Below are 20,241 nucleotides of genomic sequence, written 5' to 3'. Positions count from 1 at the left end.
CAAGGAGGGAACACGAGGGAGCAAGGAGGGACATGAGGGAGCAAGGAGGGGACACGAGGGAGCAAGGAGGGGACAGGAGGGAGCAAGGAGGAACACGAGGGAGCAAGGAGTGAACACGAGGGAGCAAGGACGGAACACGAGGGAGCAAGGAGGGAACACGAGGGAACAAGGAGGGACATGAGGGAGCAAGGAGGGAACACGAGGGAGCAAGGAGGGAACACGAGGGAGCAAGGAGGGACATGAGGGAGCAAGGAGGGAACACGACGGAGCAAGGAGTGAACACGAGGGAGCAAGGAGGGACATGAGGGAGCAAGGAGGGAACACGAGGGAGCAAGGAGGGACATGAGGGAGCAAGGAGGGACCACGAGGGAGCAAGGAGGGACATGAGGGAGCAAGGAGTGAACACGAGGGAGCAAGGAGTGAACACGAGGGAGCAAGGAGTGAACACGAGGGAGCAAGGAGGGAACACGAGGGAGCAAGGAGGGAACACGAGGGAGCAAGGAGGGACATGAGGGAGCAAGGAGTGAACACGAGGGAGCAAGGAGGGACATGAGGGAGCAAGGAGGGAACACGAGGGAGCAAGGAGGGAACACGAGGGAGCAAGGAGGGAACACGAGGGAGCAAGGAGGGACATGAGGGAGCAAGGAGGGAACACGAGGGAGCAAGGAGGGACATGAGGGAGCAAGGAGGGAACATGAGGGAGCAAGGAGGGAACATGAGGGAGCAAGGAGGGAACACGAGGGAGCAAGGAGGGAACACGAGGGAGCAAGGAGGGAACTCGAGGGAGCAAGGAGGGAACATGAGGGAGCAAGGAGGGAACATGAGGGAGCAAGGAGGGACATGAGGGAGCAAGGAGGGAACACGAGGGAGCAAGGAGGGAACACGAGGGAGCAAGGAGTGACCACGAGGGAGCAAGGAGGGAACACGAGGGAGCAAGGAGGGAACACGAGGGAGCAAGGAGGGAACACGAGAGGGAACACGAGGGAGCAAGGAGGGACATGAGGGAGCAAGGAGGGAACACTGTGTTAATTTGTTAACGTGTTAATGTGTTAATGTGTTAACGTGTTAACGTGTTAATGTGTTAACGTGTTAACGTGTTAACGTGTTTACGTGTTAATGTGTTAACGTGTTAACGTGTTAACGTGTTACTGTGTTAACGTGTTAATTTGTTAACGTGTTAACGTGTTACTGTGTTACTGTGTTAACGTGTTAACGTGTTAACGTGTTACTGTGTTAATTTGTTAACGTGTTAACGTGTTTACGTGTTAACGTGTTAACGTGTTACTGTGTTAACGTGTTAACGTGTTAACGTGTTAACGTGTTAATGTGTTAACGTGTTAACGTGTTAACGTGTTTATGTGTTAACGTGTTAACGTGTTAACGTGTTACTGTGTTAATTTGTTAACGTGTTAACGTGTTTACCTGTTTACGTGTTAACGTGTTAACGTGTTACTGTGTTAACGTGTTAACGTGTTAACGTGTTTACGTGTTAACGTGTTACTGTGTTAACGTGTTAACGTGTTAACGTGTTAATTTGTTAACGTGTTAACGTGTTAACGTGTTAATGTGTTTATGTGTTAACGTGTTAATGTGTTAATGTGTTAACGTGTTAACGTGTTTATGTTAGGGGTGTGCATCTCTCCAATATAAGACGATTCGATACGTATCTAGATACATGGGGTACGAAACGATTCAGGAAGGATACATTTTAAAATCAACCGATTCGATTCTATTCGGTAGGATTTGATCCGATCCGATCCGATTCGGTACGATTCAGTGCAATATGATGTAATCCGATGAGTCTGGACAAATTCTCATTTGTCCAGGTCAAAGGCATCTCTAGGCAACTGAATCAAGTCAACTGGACTTGGTTTTTGTCTGTGAAGACGTTTCGCTCCTTATCCAAGTGGCTTCATCAGTTCGAGAGACTAGCAGCAAGTCTGACTAGCCCGCAGACACAGACAAAAACCAAGTCCAGTTGACCTGATTCAACTGCCTAGAGAGTAATCCGATATAGTTTCTTGTTTAAAGTAGACATTGTACATTATGAATGTTCCTAAATCAATCCTAAAAATGTGATATTGTTTACCTTCATAGTGATAAGTTTAATAGAGTCTCGCGAGATTTTTGCGGGAAAGAGAGAGAGAAAGAGAATAAGCAAGCGGGGCTTCCAGCTGTATTGCTGATATACCGTAAATTCCGGACTATAAGCCGCTACTTTTGTCACTTGCTTTGGACCCTGCGGTTTATATAACGAGTTATGGATTCTTACAGCTAACGGTCACCAGGGGCGCACTATCATGGAAGCGCAGGAGCGAGACAGACAGCTCGCGCCAGGTAACGAGAGCAAAACAAACCAAGTGAGTCCAAATGCAGTAGGAGAGCTGCTTTTAAGTTAAAGGCGATCGATCTGGCTGACTTTTCTGGTATAGTAGGCTGGTTATTTTGATACAGTAAACGGCCGTGTTACTGCACCTTTACTGCTGTGTTGGCTGTTTAAGAAAAAGATGCTGGTTGTTTTGTTGAGCAGCGGGTTACTGCACTTTTGCTGCCGTGTTACAGGCAAGTACTTTTACAAACAAATTAAATTTAGCCATTTAGCGTTATTGCCTCGTCAAGCGTTGTAAGCTTTGTTTTTTCTTATACTGCACTACGCTAGGAGCGCACCGTTGTATTATTTGTGCACTGCACGAATGCTGTTTGTAAGATGATCGATCGATTGATTGAAAGATTTATTGTGTTTCTCAAATGTAAATAAATGGGACGCTTTGCGTTTCCAAACAGTCATTTCTGTCCCGACAATCCTCTCCGTGGTAGAAGAAACCCTTACGGTAAAACATTAAAACACCAGCGGCTTGGGTGCGGCTTATAGTCGGGTGCGGCTTATATATATGTGGAACAATCTGTAGTTTCCCCAAAATTTAGCTGGTGCGGCTTATATTCAGGTGCGCCTTATAGTCTGGAAATTACGGTAATAACCCGATTCATAACTTTGTAATCGGGCCATCGACCGGTTCGTGGTACATTTGGATCGGTCCAGGGGCTTGTGTATCGATGCACTCACATCTTTTAAATCAAAACCGATTTCCGATTCATATCGGTAATTTGTTACATCCCTAGTTTATGTGTTAACGTGTTAATGTGTTAATGTGTTTACGTTTACGTGTTAATGTGTTAATGTGTTAATGTGTTTACGTGTTACTGTGTTAATTTGTTTGTGTTAACGTGTTAACGTGTTAACGTGTTAACGTGTTTACGTGTTTACGTGTTAATGTGTTAATGTGTTTACGTGTTTACGTGTTAATGTGTTTACGTGTTTACGTGTTAACGTGTTTACGTGTTAATGTGTTTGTGTTAGCGTGTTAACGTGTTTACGTGTTTACGTGTTAATGTGTTAACGTGTTTATGTGTTAACGTGTTAACGTGTTAATGTGTTAACGTGTTAATGTGTTTACGTGTTTACGTGTTTACGTGTTAATGTGTTAACGTGTTTATGTGTTAACGTGTTAACGTGTTAATGTGTTAACGTGTTAATGTGTTTACGTGTTAATGTGTTAACGTGTTAATGTGTTTACGTGTTAATGTGTTAACGTGTTAATGTGTTTACGTGTTTGTGTTAGCGTGTTAACGTGTTTACGTGTTTACGTGTTAATGTGTTAACGTGTTTATGTGTTAACGTGTTAACGTGTTTATGTGTTAATGTGTTTGCGTGTTAATGTGTTTATGTGTTAACGTGTTAACGTGTTAATGTGTTAACGTGTTAACGTGTTAACGTGTTTATGTGTTAATGTGTTAACGTGTTAACGTGTTAACGTGTTAATGTGTTAACGTGTTTATGTGTTAATGTCTTAATGTGTTTGTGTGTGCAGCCGTGCCCTCTGTGTCCCAGCGGCTGGTGTGCGTGTTGCTAGCGTTGCTGTGTGTTACAGTGTTGGTGCTCCCCCTCCACGTGGACAGCAGCTCTGTGGTTCCACGCTGCCTCCACGTCTCCACCAATCAGAAGCTGGCGTGTGCCTACGCTCTGGGTAACTCCTGGAACCAGTGGCTTTTCTTTACATCAACATGTTTAGTAGCAACAAATACAAATACCCTCTCTCCCCTAGGTCTGCTCACCGTGGTGTTTCTACGGTAACCAGGTGAGACGGTCACCACGGCAACTGGTACCTTCCTGACCTCTGACCTCCTCGTCTGTAGCCTTCGTTGGTGCTGACTGAGGTGGTGAACCGGTGGTGATTCAAAGACGACACGTTGAATGTTGTGGATGGACTGTTTCTGACAGAGAGCCAGCGGTGACCTGTACGCTGAGGGGAACTCTGAGGTCACCCTGACCTACCATCAGACCACCGTCCAATCAGCAGCTTGCTGACTGCGTCTGTCATTGATTAGATAGCTCTCGTCATACGTTTGTTTTCATGTCGTTTTTTTGTTTGCACGATGCACTTGTTGGACACGAACCTCACAACGACCATCAGCTTTATTCTGAGCTGTGTAACTGATGCATTGTGTCCGTGGCCTCCTCCTCTTTGCTGTGTCCTGAAGCATTCTGGCTGCTTTCTCTGCTTCCAGGTTTAATCTGGCTTCAGTCCTGATCATGACATACAAAGAAGTTTAACCCTTTAAATACATATGAATGTTAATGAGAGCCGTATAATTGATGCAGCCTAGCGTGTGTTTAATCGTCATTGCATTATTACTTGTTTTCAACAGAGACAAACCTGCTGTGTTACTGGACAAATACCTGCATTTACTGCTTGTTTTTACAAAATGCTATAAAATACCACATAGAACGATTATTTTCTGCCTTCAGCAGTTCATTTGATTAAATTAGGATCAGCTGTGTGTGTGTGTGTGTGTGTGTACTTGTACAGGACATTTTGGGTCCTCCTCTTTCTGGCGGGCCGTGGGCCAGACTGTTGAACCTCAGCTGCAATGGCAGCAGCAGCTGTTGAGTGTGTGTGTGTGTGGGGGGGGGCTGTCTTGTCTCCAGCATCTGACCCAGTTCTTGCAGGAACCCCCTCCGTTGGTAGGTTTTAGGGGACTCCCACTCTGGGTGGTCCTGCTCTTAATGCTCCTCAGCCTCCTGCCTGAGGGGAGAGGGGTGTGTGTGCAGGGTGGGTGGTGTCTCTCCTGATGCAGGTGGCCATTTTCCTGCATCTGGAGGTGTAGATGTCCGTGGTGGTGGATAGACTGTGTCCCATAGTCTTCTTTGCAGCTTTCACCACCCTCTGCAGATCCTTCTTCTCTGCTGCCGTGCCACACAGTGATGCAGGAGCACAGGACGCTCTCCACCACACACCTGTAGAAGGATGTCAGGACGGAGCAACCTCCTGAGAAGATAGAGGCGCTGGTGAGCCTTCCTAATCAGGCAGGAAGTGTTGGTGCTCCAGGTGAGGTCGTCAGTGATGTGGACACCCAGGTACCTGTAGCTGGAAACCACTTCCACCGCTGTCCCTCCAATGTGCAGGGGAGGGGGGAGGTGTCTGCTCCTTCTGAAGTCCACGATCATCTCCTTGGTCTCCTTCACGTTGATGCAGAGGTTGTTTTCACAGCTGTGTCGTCCACAAACTTCACAATCAGACGGATGTATCGCTGAGCAGTCGTATGTGAGCAGGGTGAACTGGTGGGGGGCTCAGCACACAGCCCTGGGGAGGGGGGGGCTGAGACATCGTGGATCCTCACGGGCCTGTCGGTTAGGAAGTCCTGGACCCAGTTGCAAAGGGTGGAGCTCAGTCTGAGTGTTGTCAGTTTATGTACCAGGGTCTGTGGTCTGATGGTGTGAACATCAGAGTCCTTGTTCTCTAAGTGGGTGAGGGCTGTGTGGACCACAGAAGATATGGCGTCCTCTGTGGATCGGTTCTTCCTGTATGCATACTGGTGCAGGTCCACAGTGACGTCGATGCAGTCCAGTCTCTGGAAGCACTTCATGACTATCAGGGTGAGGGCTACTGGTCCATAGTCATTCAGGCTTGTCACTGTGGACGTTTAAGGAACGGGGATGATGGTGGTGGTGGTCTTCAGGCAGGTGGGGGCCACCGCCTGTTGGAGGGAGGTGTTGAAGATGTCCATCAGCACCTCAGTGAGCTGGTGTGTGCAGTCCCTCAGCACCCGCCCAGGGATGTTATCTGGACCAGCAGCTTAAACTGTTTAAAAGGCCGTAGGTGACAGATTACCATTAAAACCCACAGTGTTCCTTTTGTTCTGTAGCATCTGTTAGAACATGTCAGATGGTTTCATCCTCATCAGTTTTTAGTAGCAGCTCCACTAGACTCTAGCTCTGAGCCTGGTGCTGTGTCTGAGGTTTTTAATTATTAGTGGGTGTTACAGATAATCTATTCACTTATCATTGATTATCTTATAAATGTCCTTGGTGGCAGAGCCAGTCCAGTTTAAGTTCCTCCAAAGAGGAGTTTATAATACGGAACATTGGTTCTGGTTCTGCCTCTTTACTAACATTTGTCCAATAAGTTCTTCTGCTTTGAGCTTCAGCTACGTTCTTTACAAAAGGACTTTTTAGTTTGGTTTCACGGCCCGGTGCTCCTAGACCTTGTGCATAATTTATCTCGGGGGGTTTTCAGGATAACGGGGGAGGTAGTGCGCCGTGTATTTAAACAAGACAAAACAAGACGACACAGAAGGAGCTGCAGAGACGGCAGGTGATCTAAATGTGACGAGACATGACTCCAGCTAGTACGACGGGGAAGGCAGGGCTATACACAGGGGCAGTTAGACACAGGTGGAAACACTCAGGGCGGGGCGTCACCGTGGCAGGAACACACAGGAAGTTAACAAAATAAAACAGGAAACTCAACAACACAGTTATTAACTCCAGCTCTATAGTTTGTTCTCTTATGTTCCCACTTCATCTTTTACTGTTTGGACCCGTTGGAGAGGCAGCAGTCGTTTCCACTGGACTTTAATTTCTTGTTTTTTATGTGGATGTTAATTTGACATTTATTCAGTTCATTTCCAGTCCATACTGGTTCAGTTTAGCTCCAGATGCTGCTCCCACTGGTCCAGATGTGGTTTAAAACCTCCATCTCTCCCTGTTTTCTGATGATGACTGTAAGGTCGTCAGCATGAGCCGGGGCAGACACTATGTGTGTGTCTAGACATCCTTTAATGTGATGATGGTCATAATTAATTCTTTTAATTAAAGGGCTGATGGTTAAGATGTAGAGAGGACAGTCTGCTTCACACCACCACAGACCTGAAGGTTCAGTTTAAACTCTGTTCACTTTAACTTGTCCTGAGGATTTAACGACTGAATCATTTTAATGAGGTCTGCAGGGAACCAGTGAACCTTCATTACAGCTCATAGACACTGACGGGACACGTAATCAAAGGCTTTCCTTTGATCAACACTAACTATATAAAAGTCTGTCCCATCGTTATAAACGTCTTCTCTGGAGAACCTGGAGAGAACCCATGCAGACACAGGGAGAACATGCAGACTACACACAGAAAGGAACCAGTGAGGAACCAGGAGAGAACCCACGCAGACACAGGGAGAACATGTAGACTACACACAGGAAGGAACCAGTGAGGAACCAGGAGAGAACCCACGCAGACACAGTTTCATACATACAGAATAATTCTCAACATATCTGCTGCTTTTGCTTTTGTGCTTATAGGGACATGATTATGACACAGCAATAATGACAGAAAGAAAGAATAAAACAAACTAAGAATAGAATCAAACAAATAATTAAAAAAGAAAAATATCAGATTAATAATATAGATCAGATTCATACTGTATGGATCCCTCACTATAACAGTACACCCATGGCAGGGCTCCACCTTCTAGTGAATATTTCTTTGTGGAGTCTCAACGACTATGTTATTTGTTCCATCTGATATATTTCCTTTATGTTTTCTGTCCACATGTTATATGTTGGAGGGTCAGGCTTCAGCCACCTCACTGTAATGCATTTAATTGCTGTTGCTAGCTCTTCCTTCTATGGCGTCTGGTAATAGACCTGGTAGAGCCGCCGTTGGTCCCACTGGAATAGTTCCACCAAATACTTCATTAAGTGTTTCAAACACTTCTTCTTCCCAGAACATTTTCAGTTTGGGGCCTAACCAAAGTATGTGCACGTGATTGCCAACGTGTGGGCCACAGTTTCTCCAGCATTTATTTGAGTGTCTAGTGCCAAATTTAGCCGTAATTTCAGGTGTCCTAAAGAACCTCATGATTACCTTCCTCTTACATGCCCTCCATACATTCCAATTAGTAACCAAACGTACGTCAGTCATATTTCTTCCCACATATCATGTGATATGTTGGAATTAATTTCAGTTTCCCATCTCTATGTAATCTGTGCAGTACTATTCAAATTCATGCCCAAAAATATTTGGTAGCAATGGCTTATTCATTTCTTATCCCACTTTCTTGTTTGTACTTTTATCAATAATTCTTCAGTTAGTGTTGATTTAGCAACTTTGACCCAGTCTTTGTGTTTTAATAAGAAATCCCTTGTCTGTAAGTACCTGAAGAAGTCAGTGCTTGGTAGCTTAAATTCCTCCCATAGCTGTGTGATTTAAAGCTGCCAGCATCATGGAGTTGGTGTAAGTTGGTGAGACCGTACTTTGAGCATTTGTAGAAACCTATATCTGATTTAGAGGACACTAAATCATTTATATATCCAATATTCATAAGAGCTGAAATGGTTTTAGAGAGGCAAAATGTACATTTTATTGTCTTCCATATGTCATGGGTTTTCAAGGGGATGTAGGACCCAAAGGCTGGACTAGTCAGTGAGGCAGCAGGAGGCAAAAAGTGGTATTTAATTAAACAAAAAGGAAACGAGACCAAAACAGAAAGCGCCGCTGAGACAGCAGGTATTCCAAAAAACAAAAATCAAAACTTTCAAAAAGACAAAAAAACGTAACATCACAAGACAAGAGATCAAGATCACTGGAAACACTGGGAACACTGGGAACACAGATGAAAACAGTCTGATGCCACCAGGAACAAAGGGGAAGGCAGGGCTTTATATACACGAGGAACAGAAGGGTGACGAGACACAGGTGACACTAATCAAGACAACACAAGGAGAAACCAATGACCTGATCAAAACGAGGGAAACAGGGAGGAACACAACAGGAAATCAAGAACTTAACAAAATAAAACAGGAAACTGGAAAACATGAAGACAGGAATCACAAAACCAGAACCATGACACCATAGTTTGAACGTGATTTTGGTCCATCCACCCATGTTTATTTCACCTGACTGGGCATCTAGGAATGGTAAGGCCTGTAGAGCTCTTTCACATAAACTCTTTTCAATTTGGAGCCAGTGTGTATATGACAGGTCCTGACAGAGACAGGGCTAGTACTGACCATCAGTCCAAATCCTTACTAACGTTTTGAATTAAACTTTTGTAATTGAAATCGTACAGTTTTTCCAATAAGGTGGTATATGAATGCCCAGATACGTAATGCCATCTACTGGCCATTTAAACCCTCTCTGTGATTTACTTGTATCTGACATGTTACCTCTTATATCCATGGCCATTGTTGTGTCCACGTTCAGTTTGAGAAGTGTCCATACGTGAAAGTGAGCTCCTTTAAGTATGGTAATGTTGTTATAGGTTCTGTGAGATACAGCAGTACGTCATCTGCATACACCGAAATTTTGTGCTGTTCTCCATTTATCGTAACTCCCTTTATATTATCGTCATCCCTAATCAGCTGTGGGAGAGAGGAGATAGTGAGCAACCTTGTCTACACCCACGTTCTAGGGTGAAGCGGTCGGAGAGAAACCCGTTCACCTTCACTGCAGATTGTGGATCTGAATATAAGGTTTGTATCCATTTGATGAAGTTTGGGCCAAATTGGTTTGAATTAGGTACTGTCAGGATACTCGATCGGATGCTTTCAAGGCATCTAGTATCATTGACTCCTCTTCTTTAACTTTTGGGTCTGCCATTAAATTTAACAACCTGCAGATGTTGTCCTCATAGTATGTTCCCTTTATGAACCCTGTCTGATCTGGATGAATAATATCTGTAGTAATTATATTGACACGTCTCGCTAGGATAGCTGTTGAGATTCCTAAATCTGTATTCAATAACGAGATCGGACATTTGGTGGGATCTTTGCCATCCTTCTGTATTACCACTCTAGTAGCCTCTCTCCAATGGGGGTCCATGGTTCCAGATTGTAATGCATGATGGTAAGCGTGTAGCAATAAAGATGATATAATCCCGTCTGGGATTATCAGACTTTTATTATTTTTCTATGTGGAGATTATCTGACGTATTTCCAGGTCCTTATTTGGTTCATCCAATTTTCTCGCCATAGGTTTAATTTGATGTCTTTTTAAAACTGTGCTAATTCCTCATCATTTAGCCGTATAGTATCAGTATTTTTGTACAGGGTCTTGTAAACTTCAGCAAAAGAATTTGATATTTCATCCAGTTTTGTGAGAGTTATTATCCTTTCATTTCTGTACGATGTTAGATGATTGTTGTTTTTAAGTCTTAGTGCTAATAACTTGCTCGCCCTGTTACCATTTTCGTAGTATTTTTGGTTAGTAAACCTTAAATTGCCTTCTGAAGCTCTCTAGGTCCCTGTGTGCCTATTATTTAATAAACTCGAGGTTGGGTTTCTTTTGTGCTGCCTTATTTTGTCTTCTAGCTCTTGCTGTTTTTCTTGCCTCTTTCTTTTCCTGGCACTTGTAAAGGAAATAATTCAGCCTCTAATTTATGACTTTGCACAGTCCCATAGAATGAGGGGTGATATTTCAGGTGAGGTGTTTGTATCAAGATCAGTTTTTAATTCAGTTTTTATAAATGTAGTGAATTCTCTGTCATTAAGGAGCGACCCATTTAATCTCCATTGTTTAGTTGATAGGCTGTTACCAATGTTCCATGACAATCCAGGAGGTGCATGATTGGACAGTGTAATTGGGAGGATCTTTATGTCGGCGACTCTGTAAGATTCTGCCTTAGGAGTGAAGAGGTCTATTCTGGAGTATGATGAAAGCCTATGTGAAAAATAAGGTTTAGGGTGTTTACTTGTCCAAATGTCCACCAGACCAGATTCTGCCGATAAGTGCAGTATATACACTTCCACGCAGCTGACCAATCACAAAGCCTCATTTCTTCACTGACAGCGAAACAACCAATCACATCATCTTCAGATCACATCAGCGTGATGTTGCTGAAGGTTCAGAGGAAATAAAAAGGAAGACAGTTAATGTGACATTGTCTAATGCAGCTCTAACAGAAGCTAATCAAAGTCCTCCAGGCAGAACTGTAGCTTGTAGCAGAGTAACATGAACATGTGGTGAGGACACTCTAACGTCAGTAAAGCCAATCTTTGTAGTCCTTCTTCTTGTCCCTCCAAAGAGCAGATCACTGAGTGTAACTGCAAACCTCTTCATAGTAAACAGGAAGTGATGAAGCTCAGAAAGAAGCCAGACTCAGGTTTGTTTTGACCCTCATCCTTTATTTGTGTTTTTTTTTGGTCTTTTTCATGCTGAACAAACAGTGAGAGAATAAAAGAGACGCAGCAGAGCAGCTGAACTGTCTCAACCAATCAACAGAACAATAGAAAGTTAGCAGTTACAAGTTCAACTCTGGTGTCTTTTCTGAGAGGAAGGATGGAACACATGTTCTCCACTCTTCAATCAGCTTCCAGACAACACCACAGCACCGACACTAAGTGATCTCTGCAGGGCTGCACATTCAGGTCAACGCTGATGTTGCTGGACTTGACTGCAGCCTTTCATGCTGTGGCTCAGACTGCAGCTCTGGGAGGTTTTATCTTTGGTCGTATGGACCCATACATCCTGACTAGTCCGTCCACCTTAAGAGAGCACTGAGCTGACATTAAAAGCTGGATGTCTGCAAACTCTCTGCAGGTGAATGTAACTCTGAGCATCAGCACGCTCAGCTCCAGTCCTCTCTTGGTTCTGTCTGCAGGTGAACTCTTTGATTCTTGTCTCAACTTTGAGCTACGTTCACTCTGGTTTTTATCGGCTCTTAAATTAGAATCAAATCTGTCCAAGTGAGAGCTTCAGAGTCTTAAAGCTTCCTTCCTCTTCTTTAGATCACCGTCAAACAATCCACACAGCCCAAATCAAACGAAACCCTTCTACAAATCAAACTGGAAGGAAACTGGTCATGTTGCTCCTCTTTTAAAGTTTAGCCTGGACTACCAGCTTGTTATACAACTGATTTTAAATGAACCCATCACCTTTAAATCACTTTATGACCCCAGCCTGTATCTCCTCTAACCTCTGGTTTCTGGTCTAACTCTGGATCGTTTCACCTCAAACAGCCTGAGAAGTAAAGATGCCTCTTTGGCTGGAGGCCTCGTATGCAACCTGTGAGCAGACATTTCTGTGAATGAACGAGGTCACAAGGCTGACATGTGACCGCCTACAGGCCTCCTGGGAGGTCCTGCAGGGCCCCCAGGCATGCTGGGAGATGTAGTGATGGAGGAGACAGTGGTTAGAGTTTCAGGGGTGTAGATGTTCCTCTGATATATTCATTAGGTTATAACATAAATCAAATGGACCCTCCACCATGTTGATAGTAACAGAGAGAAAATATGTGTCAGAGATGACGCTTTGGTCCTGTCCTCACAATACTTCCACTAAGACAGCTGCTGGAACCAGCTGTTGACTCCAGCTGCTGGAACCAGCTGCTGGAACCAGCTGTTGACTCCAGCTGCTGGAACCAGCTGTTGACTCCAGCTGCTGACTCCAGCTGCTGACTCCAGCTGCTGACTCCAGCTGCTTCACAGCAGCCAGGACTGAGCTCATCCTTTCACACATCCAGGCTCTGGATCAGGACCAATCAAAAGTCAGGGATCATCGTAGAGGTCGGCACCAGTTGGTCCGTCCGAGTCACCGTGGAAACCACCTGAGAAGAGAAGCAGACCAAAGTGAGACCGCTGTCTCTTCTGAGAAACCCTCCTGTCCTCTTTGGCTTCTCTTCAGCCAATCACCTGCCACGTCTTCCTCTCATCGTCATCAGTCTGAGAGGATGGAACTTAGCCCTGATCCTGGACTGTCAGGCTACAATGTACGGAGGCCCGTCCAGGACATTTCACCCACTCATTCATCTCATGGAGAATGGAAGGCAGTTAAACAGCTGACAGACTTTTAAGGTGGAACTGAGAATCATGATGTGCTTCAAGTCAATAGAAGCCACTCCACATCAAACCACAGTCCAGTCTGAATCAGTGGTGATGCTGTAGTATCTCTTCCAGACACCGTCAGTGAGCTTTGACAGGTTTCAGTTCAGTTTAATGGAATCATTTTGTCTCTTTAACTTCACTGTCACTCAGTCAACAGTCGTCTCAGTCTGTATAACACACACACACACACACACACACGTGTCTCAGACTCATGTACAACAGCAGAGTTTTACCTAATTAGTCCAGGCCATGCTGATCAAGGCTGCACCTTCACCTTCATATCTGGACCTGGCAGATCTGCGTCTCCGAGCGGCTCCGCTACAAACCTGGAAGTTAAAGACACAGAGATGAAGTCCAGACTTTAGAAGACTTCAGAGGTGAGTGGTGTGTTTGGCAGCGAGGCGTACCGGAGCACAGCTGCTCTCCTGTTTCACACACAGCTGGAGGTTGCAGTGCAGGTAGACGTCACCAGAGTCCCCAGAGAACTGGAACAGGTTGAAGGAGAAGGAGTTGGAGGTTCCCAGGCCGTTTCCCTCCACACTGACCGTCTGGTCGGCGGGGTTGGCACAGCTGCTCACAAACAGGAAGACACACTCTTTCAGGAATCAGTCAGAGCCGTCAAACGTACCGTCTATCAACGAATCCCTGAGCAGCAGTGAGAGGCCGCCTCCCCTCAGCGTCTCACCCTTTAATGATCAGGTCGTATCTCTGAGTCGCGGTGGGCGACGGCTGGTCGGTCGCCCAGCAGGAGTCGGTCACCATGGCGACCATGTTTCCATCCAGCCCGTCCGTCACCAGCTCCACCCAGATCTTCTGGTTCAGCAGAACTTCGGTGTTGGCCTCCACAGCTTGTGTGCGGCCGGCGTCGGTGAAGGCCGTCATGGTCAGAGAGTAATTCCAAGCTCCAGATGTGATCTGCTGGATCACAGAGCTGCACAGAACGCACACAGGTCATCTGTCTGCGACTCACATCACACTTCTGACGGTAAACTGACTCAAACCAAAGGTAGCAGCCACCACACACCTGTCTCTGATTCTGAAGGCCATCGTCTCGATGTCCGGCTGAGTGTGGACGCAGGAGAAGTCAATGGAGACTTGGTCTTGGCGAGTGATGACGTCGGAGGAATTGTTCTGGGTCTTGATGGTGTTCTTGTAGATTATCTGGCTGTTGTTGGCCTGTAGGGTCACACATCCACATGTTGTTACTAAAGCAGATCCATCACCGCTTCGTTCATCTTTCCCCCTTTAACCAGCTTTAGATGACCAACATGACGAGAAGCCACAGAGGGTAGAGCTGAAGACAGATCTGAGACTAGAGGAGAGCAGGAGAAGCTCAGCAGAGTGCTGGGAGACGTTTGTCTGTTTGTAGAGTAAAGAGGTGGAGGAGAGAACCCACCGTGATCACCGTCCCACAGCTGTTGATGCCGTCGAAGCTGAAGGTCACCATGTGGGTCTCCTCGTCCATCTGACCCACGCAGTCCGGGTCGTTGAGGTGTAACGCAGAGTAGTCGAAGCCTTTCTCCTCCAGGAGACAACCGACCAGAGTCAGGGAAGCAGAGTTCTGACTGCAGACCGTCGGATCACCTGAACGTCACAGATTGGGTCAGAGAAATCACAGTTACAAGTTTCCCTCCAACCGCTCTGCCTGTTTTCACGTCACTGTCACAGCTGTCGTACCCAAAGCATCTGTGGATCTGTACTTGGAGGCAAAAATGGCCCGACACAAGCAGCCAGATTCACCGCTGACCGTCCTCTCACCGCAGAACTCATGAGCGCTGCAGGTCCTGTCCTGACAGAAGGCCTCAGGGGCAGCTACAGAGGGACAAACTGATATATTATTCTGAAAACAAGGGCTGAATTCTTTAAGAGAAGGTGGTGGAGAGTGTCAGGTCTTACGGCAGCCGGCATTTGACCTCCAGCCGTCCAGTGTGCCGTCGCTGTACAGGCTGCAGGCTCTGGCGTAGGCCTCCAGGAACTGACAGTTGAGACCATCCAGAGCAGGATATGTGCACAAAGTGTCGATGCAGGCGGTTATGTAGGGCTCTGGGTCGATGCTACAGGTGGTGAAGGGCGCCTCCTTCAGGAGGTTACAGCTGTTTCACAGATGAAGAGAAAGAATCTGTGAACAGGTGTGTTCATCTTCCATCCCTTCTGAGATCACATGGCATTAATCATGGGACGTAACATGTAATAGAGCTCAGAGATCAAAGTATGACGCAGACAAACGTTTGCTGCCGTCTCACCGTTCAGTCGTCATGTTGCAGTTGATGGTACTGTCAGCAGTGTCAGGGTACTGCTGCTCACAGCTAGGGGGCGACACACAACACAAGGTCAGCACTGTTACCTGCTCTGGCTTGTTCATACCAACACACTCAGTATATCAAGCAGCGTTCAGGGGACACTGAGCTCATGGTGACGTCTCACCTGGGGGAGCTGTAGTTAGAGAGACTCAGTCCACTCAAAGACACACTGGAGTTTCCACACAGGCCCTGAAGAGAAGATCCAGATGGAACTGGACAGGTTCAGGACAGAATGATCAGCATCAACGCTCAAACTGGAGGACACCACGTTAACAGCCCCATGCCCCAAAAGAGACATTTTATTTTCTGCACCTTCCACACGGATCTGTGCGGTGCTGCCGTCAAAGAAGACAGAAGTGGTGAAGTTGGACAGGGACACCTTGGCGGTGACTCCAGTTTGGTCCTTGGAGAGCTCCACACCATGAACCAGCTGGACCGAGCTGTTGAGGGTCAGCGTTGAGTCGTCCAGCTGCAGAGACAAAGTAAAGAGACAAAGTGGAGGAAACTCACAACCAGGTTGTTTCCACAGCAACAAAGTCAGCAGCATCAGAAGAACTGAATCTAATGTCTCTGAGTAGAAAGACGAGCGTATGAGGAGGACTCTGGATCAAGCTCCACTCTGACACATGGACGGCGGCTGCAGGTAGCTTACCCGGACTGTCCCGTCTTGTTCCAGGTGGATGTGAACGGCTGGGTCGTCCAGATGCAGCGTCACACTGTCCACAAAGCTCACATCTGTACGACGCCGTTCCTGGAAGGTGGCCAGCACGTCCAAGTCTGGGACAGACACCAGAGAGTACGCACACCGATCCTGGACGGAGTTAACTTGGCCGTGAACGTCGATGACAGTGGGGCCGGTCACAGTGCAGGTGGTGTCAGACATGCAGCTGGTGGACGCACAGAGGGACAGAGACAACATCATGAGCTGCTGCTGGAGGCCACGGCCACCAGGGGGCCCTCTGGTGTTCAACATGTCTCAACATGTACCATTTTTATGTGTCGTTTTTAAATGAAATAGAACATTTATCATGTGAAACTGGAACTTAAAGTGTAATAAACACCAACGTTCAGAGTTCAGAAGCAGTACGATGTCTGAACACATGTTCCTGAGATGACTTGTCTACTCACAACTATCGTTGTACAAACATAATGAGGTTAAACCTTTAAGGGTCAACACATTTAGAAGCAAACTAACATTTAAATTCTTGGACAATGAATTTCAGGCTTACAGCTTGAATGGTTTACTGTAGTAGTACATAAGAAGGATTCATTCCAGGAACCACATCTATGGACAACTTTAGCTCAATGCTAAATGCTAATCCTTTCTCAACTCTACTGTCCACTGTTTAAATGTGTGTCAGTAAAAGGTCAGAGGTCAGTGACTTCATGTAACTAGAACAGTTCTTAGATGAGACTTCTTTATCTTCATAGTGATCTTAGTGACCGTGATGCAGAGATATCAGAGTCATGCTGCTTCTAATGTCGTGTTCTTCCTCATCTTTATACAGTCTATGGTAGCCACAGGGCTAGTAGCAGCTTGCTAGTTTTGGTAGCTAACGCTAACGGCTACATTTAGCAGCAGGAAGCAGTCAGCATTTTATTGGTTGACCTGTCAATCATCAGCCTTTCATCTGATACCAGATCACTCTTCACTGATCTCTTTGCTCCAGTCAGAGCTGCTTTGGAGCTGTGGTGACTCACAGCTGATGGAAACCCAACACAACACACCCAGACAGACTGCAGCTCTCACTGAAACTTCCCTGAACAAAGAAAGTTTAAAGATCCCTCATCAGGTCCCTGTTTCATCACGGCTCCTTCTACATACAAAGAGGTCATGTTTACATGTTGCCTTGACAACGCTCCATGGGACCACAGGTGGAGTTTTGGATGGCTCCGTCATCACAGCTGACAGTGGTGCAGGTTTCTGGATCAAAGCTCACTACTTCACCTGCTTCATACAGAACACCTGAGAAGGAACGAACGTTTCCATCAGTTTAAAAACTCACAGATCACTTTCTGGTTTATCAGCTGGAAGCAGAGACTCAACGGTAATATTCACCTTTTACAGTTTTACTGAACATCAGAGTCAATGTCTGGAGCAAATGATTTACCAACCTGGCTGTCTGCATCCACTGACGTCTAAGAATACAAACAGTAATTGGTTTTCTGCAGTGTATGTATGATTCAGCGTACGGACTGTAGAACCATTGACCTTCACATCAAGCACCTACACACAAACAATCACAACCAATGTTACGACCACAGAGCAGAGCAAAGTGAAATCAGACAAAAAGGACAGTTTTCTACTCGTAGACTAAACTGGTCATGTTGTCCTGTTAAACTACAGAGAAAAGAGCAACAGACACATTTAGAAGGAAATGTTTGGATCACACATTTAACAGTCACTCCATCATTACACATAGTGCATAGTTGGTCACATATTTGTATTTATTCACTCACCACTGTATAAGAACGATCTAGCTGTGTACTCAGAACTGTTTCTTTCCCAAACCCAAATAGAGAGACATAATACTGTAAAGAGAGGAGAGAGAAGATTCAGACTCTGTCAGGAAGTTTCCTCCACAAGATTTCTGAAAATAATTTGATGTGATTTAAAGTCAAATTGAAGTTCTAGAGTTTAAAGAGTTAATTGGATCAGAAACAGTCGACTCTAAAAACACTCAGATTTAACTTGACAATGAACAACACTCACAGAGACCCCGTTGATATACGGTTGAAAATACACACAGCAGTCCATCGTGCTGGTAATGGTTGGCACATTCTGGTGAACCAGTACTTCACTATTAGAGTCTCGTGATGTTATACCAAAATAGGCGTAGTCAGATCCTGAGTGTATGGATGGAGGCGCCACAATAATACAGTCTCCTGCAGCATCGGGGTCGTAGAAGCCGTCGAAACAGAAGATAAAGTTTTCAGACGTGAAGTTGGCCTGTTAAAATCAGAGACACAACGAGTCAATGAACAACAAGACGTCTGAAGAAGCTGATTGTTGGTGGCAGAGCAGCAGGTTTCAGTCAGAGCTGTCACTCTGCTTCAGGACGCTGCAGCAGTTCATGTTGACGGACTCGGAGACGCTGCGGTGGACATTAAGGAGACGCTCAGACAGCATCAGGAGGACACGAACCAGTGGACAGAGAGTGTGGCCTGCAGCAGACTGCAGCACTTAGCTGTGGCCAATCAGCTGCAGCGCTCTGACCGCTGATGAGCTGATGATGATGATGAACACATGACTGGACACTGAACAGCATTAATGACAGAAACACATTCATCCTACTCACATAGAGACGCTCATACGTCCGTCCATAATATGTGATGGGACATGAGCTGATGTTGAACTCTGTATTATCCACAAACGACTGAGCAGCAGCACCTGAAGACATGGAGACACATGAGAGGTGTGAGCTGGTTGGACAACAGAGACAGCTTCATGTCCAACTGTTGACTTCATGAAGGAACAAGACAGCGTTTGTTCACCAGTCAAGACTTTTGACATCAGTTCTTCTCAGAAACAAAGACGACAGGAAAGTCTCTCCGTGTCTGACAGATTATCACCACTTAAAGCTTCCTCCATCTTTGGAGACATCTTCAACATGGCCACCGTGTGTGGCGTGCTTACCTGCCAGCAGGCCGAGAGCACACAGGTAGAACAGGAGGCGGGCCATGTTGGAGGGGGCCAATCAGCCGACAGAGAGCTGGAAGACACACAGAGGGACGTCTTTGATTAGCGTTTACTAGTTTTTAGTTTCTAACACAGAGTCTAGAGGTACCTGTGAAAACCTCAGTCCAGCTCTAACACGTGGACTAATTAATACCACAGCTTATTTCTTTTTGAGCAGCATGCAGCGTCTCAGCCACGAGCTTGATGAGCTCTGAGTGTCTGCGTCAAACAAACCTGTTGTTGGTGAAGAGGTCACGTCTGGTTTCAGCTGAAAACAAGAGCACAAACCTCAGTTATTGTTGTTTCCTCTACAAAGTCACAGTCTTTCAGAGGAAAGTTTCCTCTTCTTGTTGCCGTCCCTAGAAAACAAAAGACACAGTTTGGTCCTAAAAAGACTCACACAGCTGAAGCCTCCAGTTAACATTAGACAAACATTCAAATATATTTTGACACAGATCAGATCCAGTGAAAACAGCCTCTAATGTCCTTTCAGACTGTGTGTCTATATGGATTTATGGCTGCAGCTTGTCACCAGTCCTGAAACAGATGTATTGATGAGCAGTGGTCTGAAACGTGTGTGTGTGTGTGTGTGTGTGTGTTAGAGGAATAACAGCAGAGGTGTTCAGCTTGTCTCACCCTGTGCAGCGTTGATGGAGGATGAGGAGGATGAAGGCTGCTGCTCACCAGGACGTCTCTGATGTCTCTGATGGACCGATCGATCCGTGCCTGTCTCTCTCTCTCTGTCCGTCTCTTTTTATGTTCACCTGCGCTGCTGTCCACACCCAGGAGGAGAGACAGAGGAGGTGGAGGTGGAGTCGAAGGTGGAGCTTTCTGACGTCATCCTCCCTCTGACAGCGAGGGAAACGTTGAGAATCAGATTCAGGCTGAAACCACTGACCTCCCTGAACTTTGATCTAACTCTACATTCTAGCTCCTGCTCATCACAAGTGATTGCTGCAGTTGACTGTGTTGTTTCTCTGCAGCAACTATTCCACTTGGACTCACATAACTCGACTTCTCTTCTCATTGTTAATCAGTGCTCTCACTTTACACTATCAGATCTCTCCATTGATTCAGGTTCTGACATTTTAACAAGAAGTACGATGTTGTT

General features: G+C 45.8%; 1 protein-coding gene across 2 annotated transcripts; it reads right to left on the bottom strand.

Moving 5' to 3' along the window:
- Window positions 1-10,728: 10,728 nt before the first annotated feature.
- On the bottom strand, window positions 10,729-20,009 carry LOC311487566 (CUB and zona pellucida-like domain-containing protein 1). 2 transcript variants are annotated; one of them, XR_014699039.1, is made up of 5 exons: window positions 14,548-20,009; window positions 14,176-14,327; window positions 13,559-14,082; window positions 13,385-13,477; window positions 10,729-12,874 (listed from the first exon to the last, which is right to left on the bottom strand). XR_014699039.1 is itself a non-coding variant. In XM_084543887.1 (3 exons), the coding sequence occupies exons 1-3, from the start codon at window positions 14,614-14,616 to the stop codon at window positions 13,833-13,835; spliced, it is 471 nt and encodes a 156-aa protein (XP_084400013.1). In that variant the 5' UTR covers window positions 14,617-20,009; the 3' UTR covers window positions 10,729-13,832. The 2 variants fall into 2 exon arrangements, 1 of the variants encoding a protein (XP_084400013.1); XM_084543887.1 differs by having other exon boundaries at window positions 10,729-14,082.
- Between the last annotated feature and the right edge of the window lie 232 nt (window positions 20,010-20,241).

The sequence above is a fragment of the Chelon labrosus genome (assembly GCF_963514085.1).
Source record: "Chelon labrosus genome assembly, chromosome: 1".
Classification (NCBI taxonomy): Eukaryota; Metazoa; Chordata; class Actinopteri; order Mugiliformes; family Mugilidae; genus Chelon; species Chelon labrosus.
The sequence above is the reverse complement of the archived record's forward strand: the minus strand, read 5'-3'. Positions and strand labels throughout refer to the sequence as shown.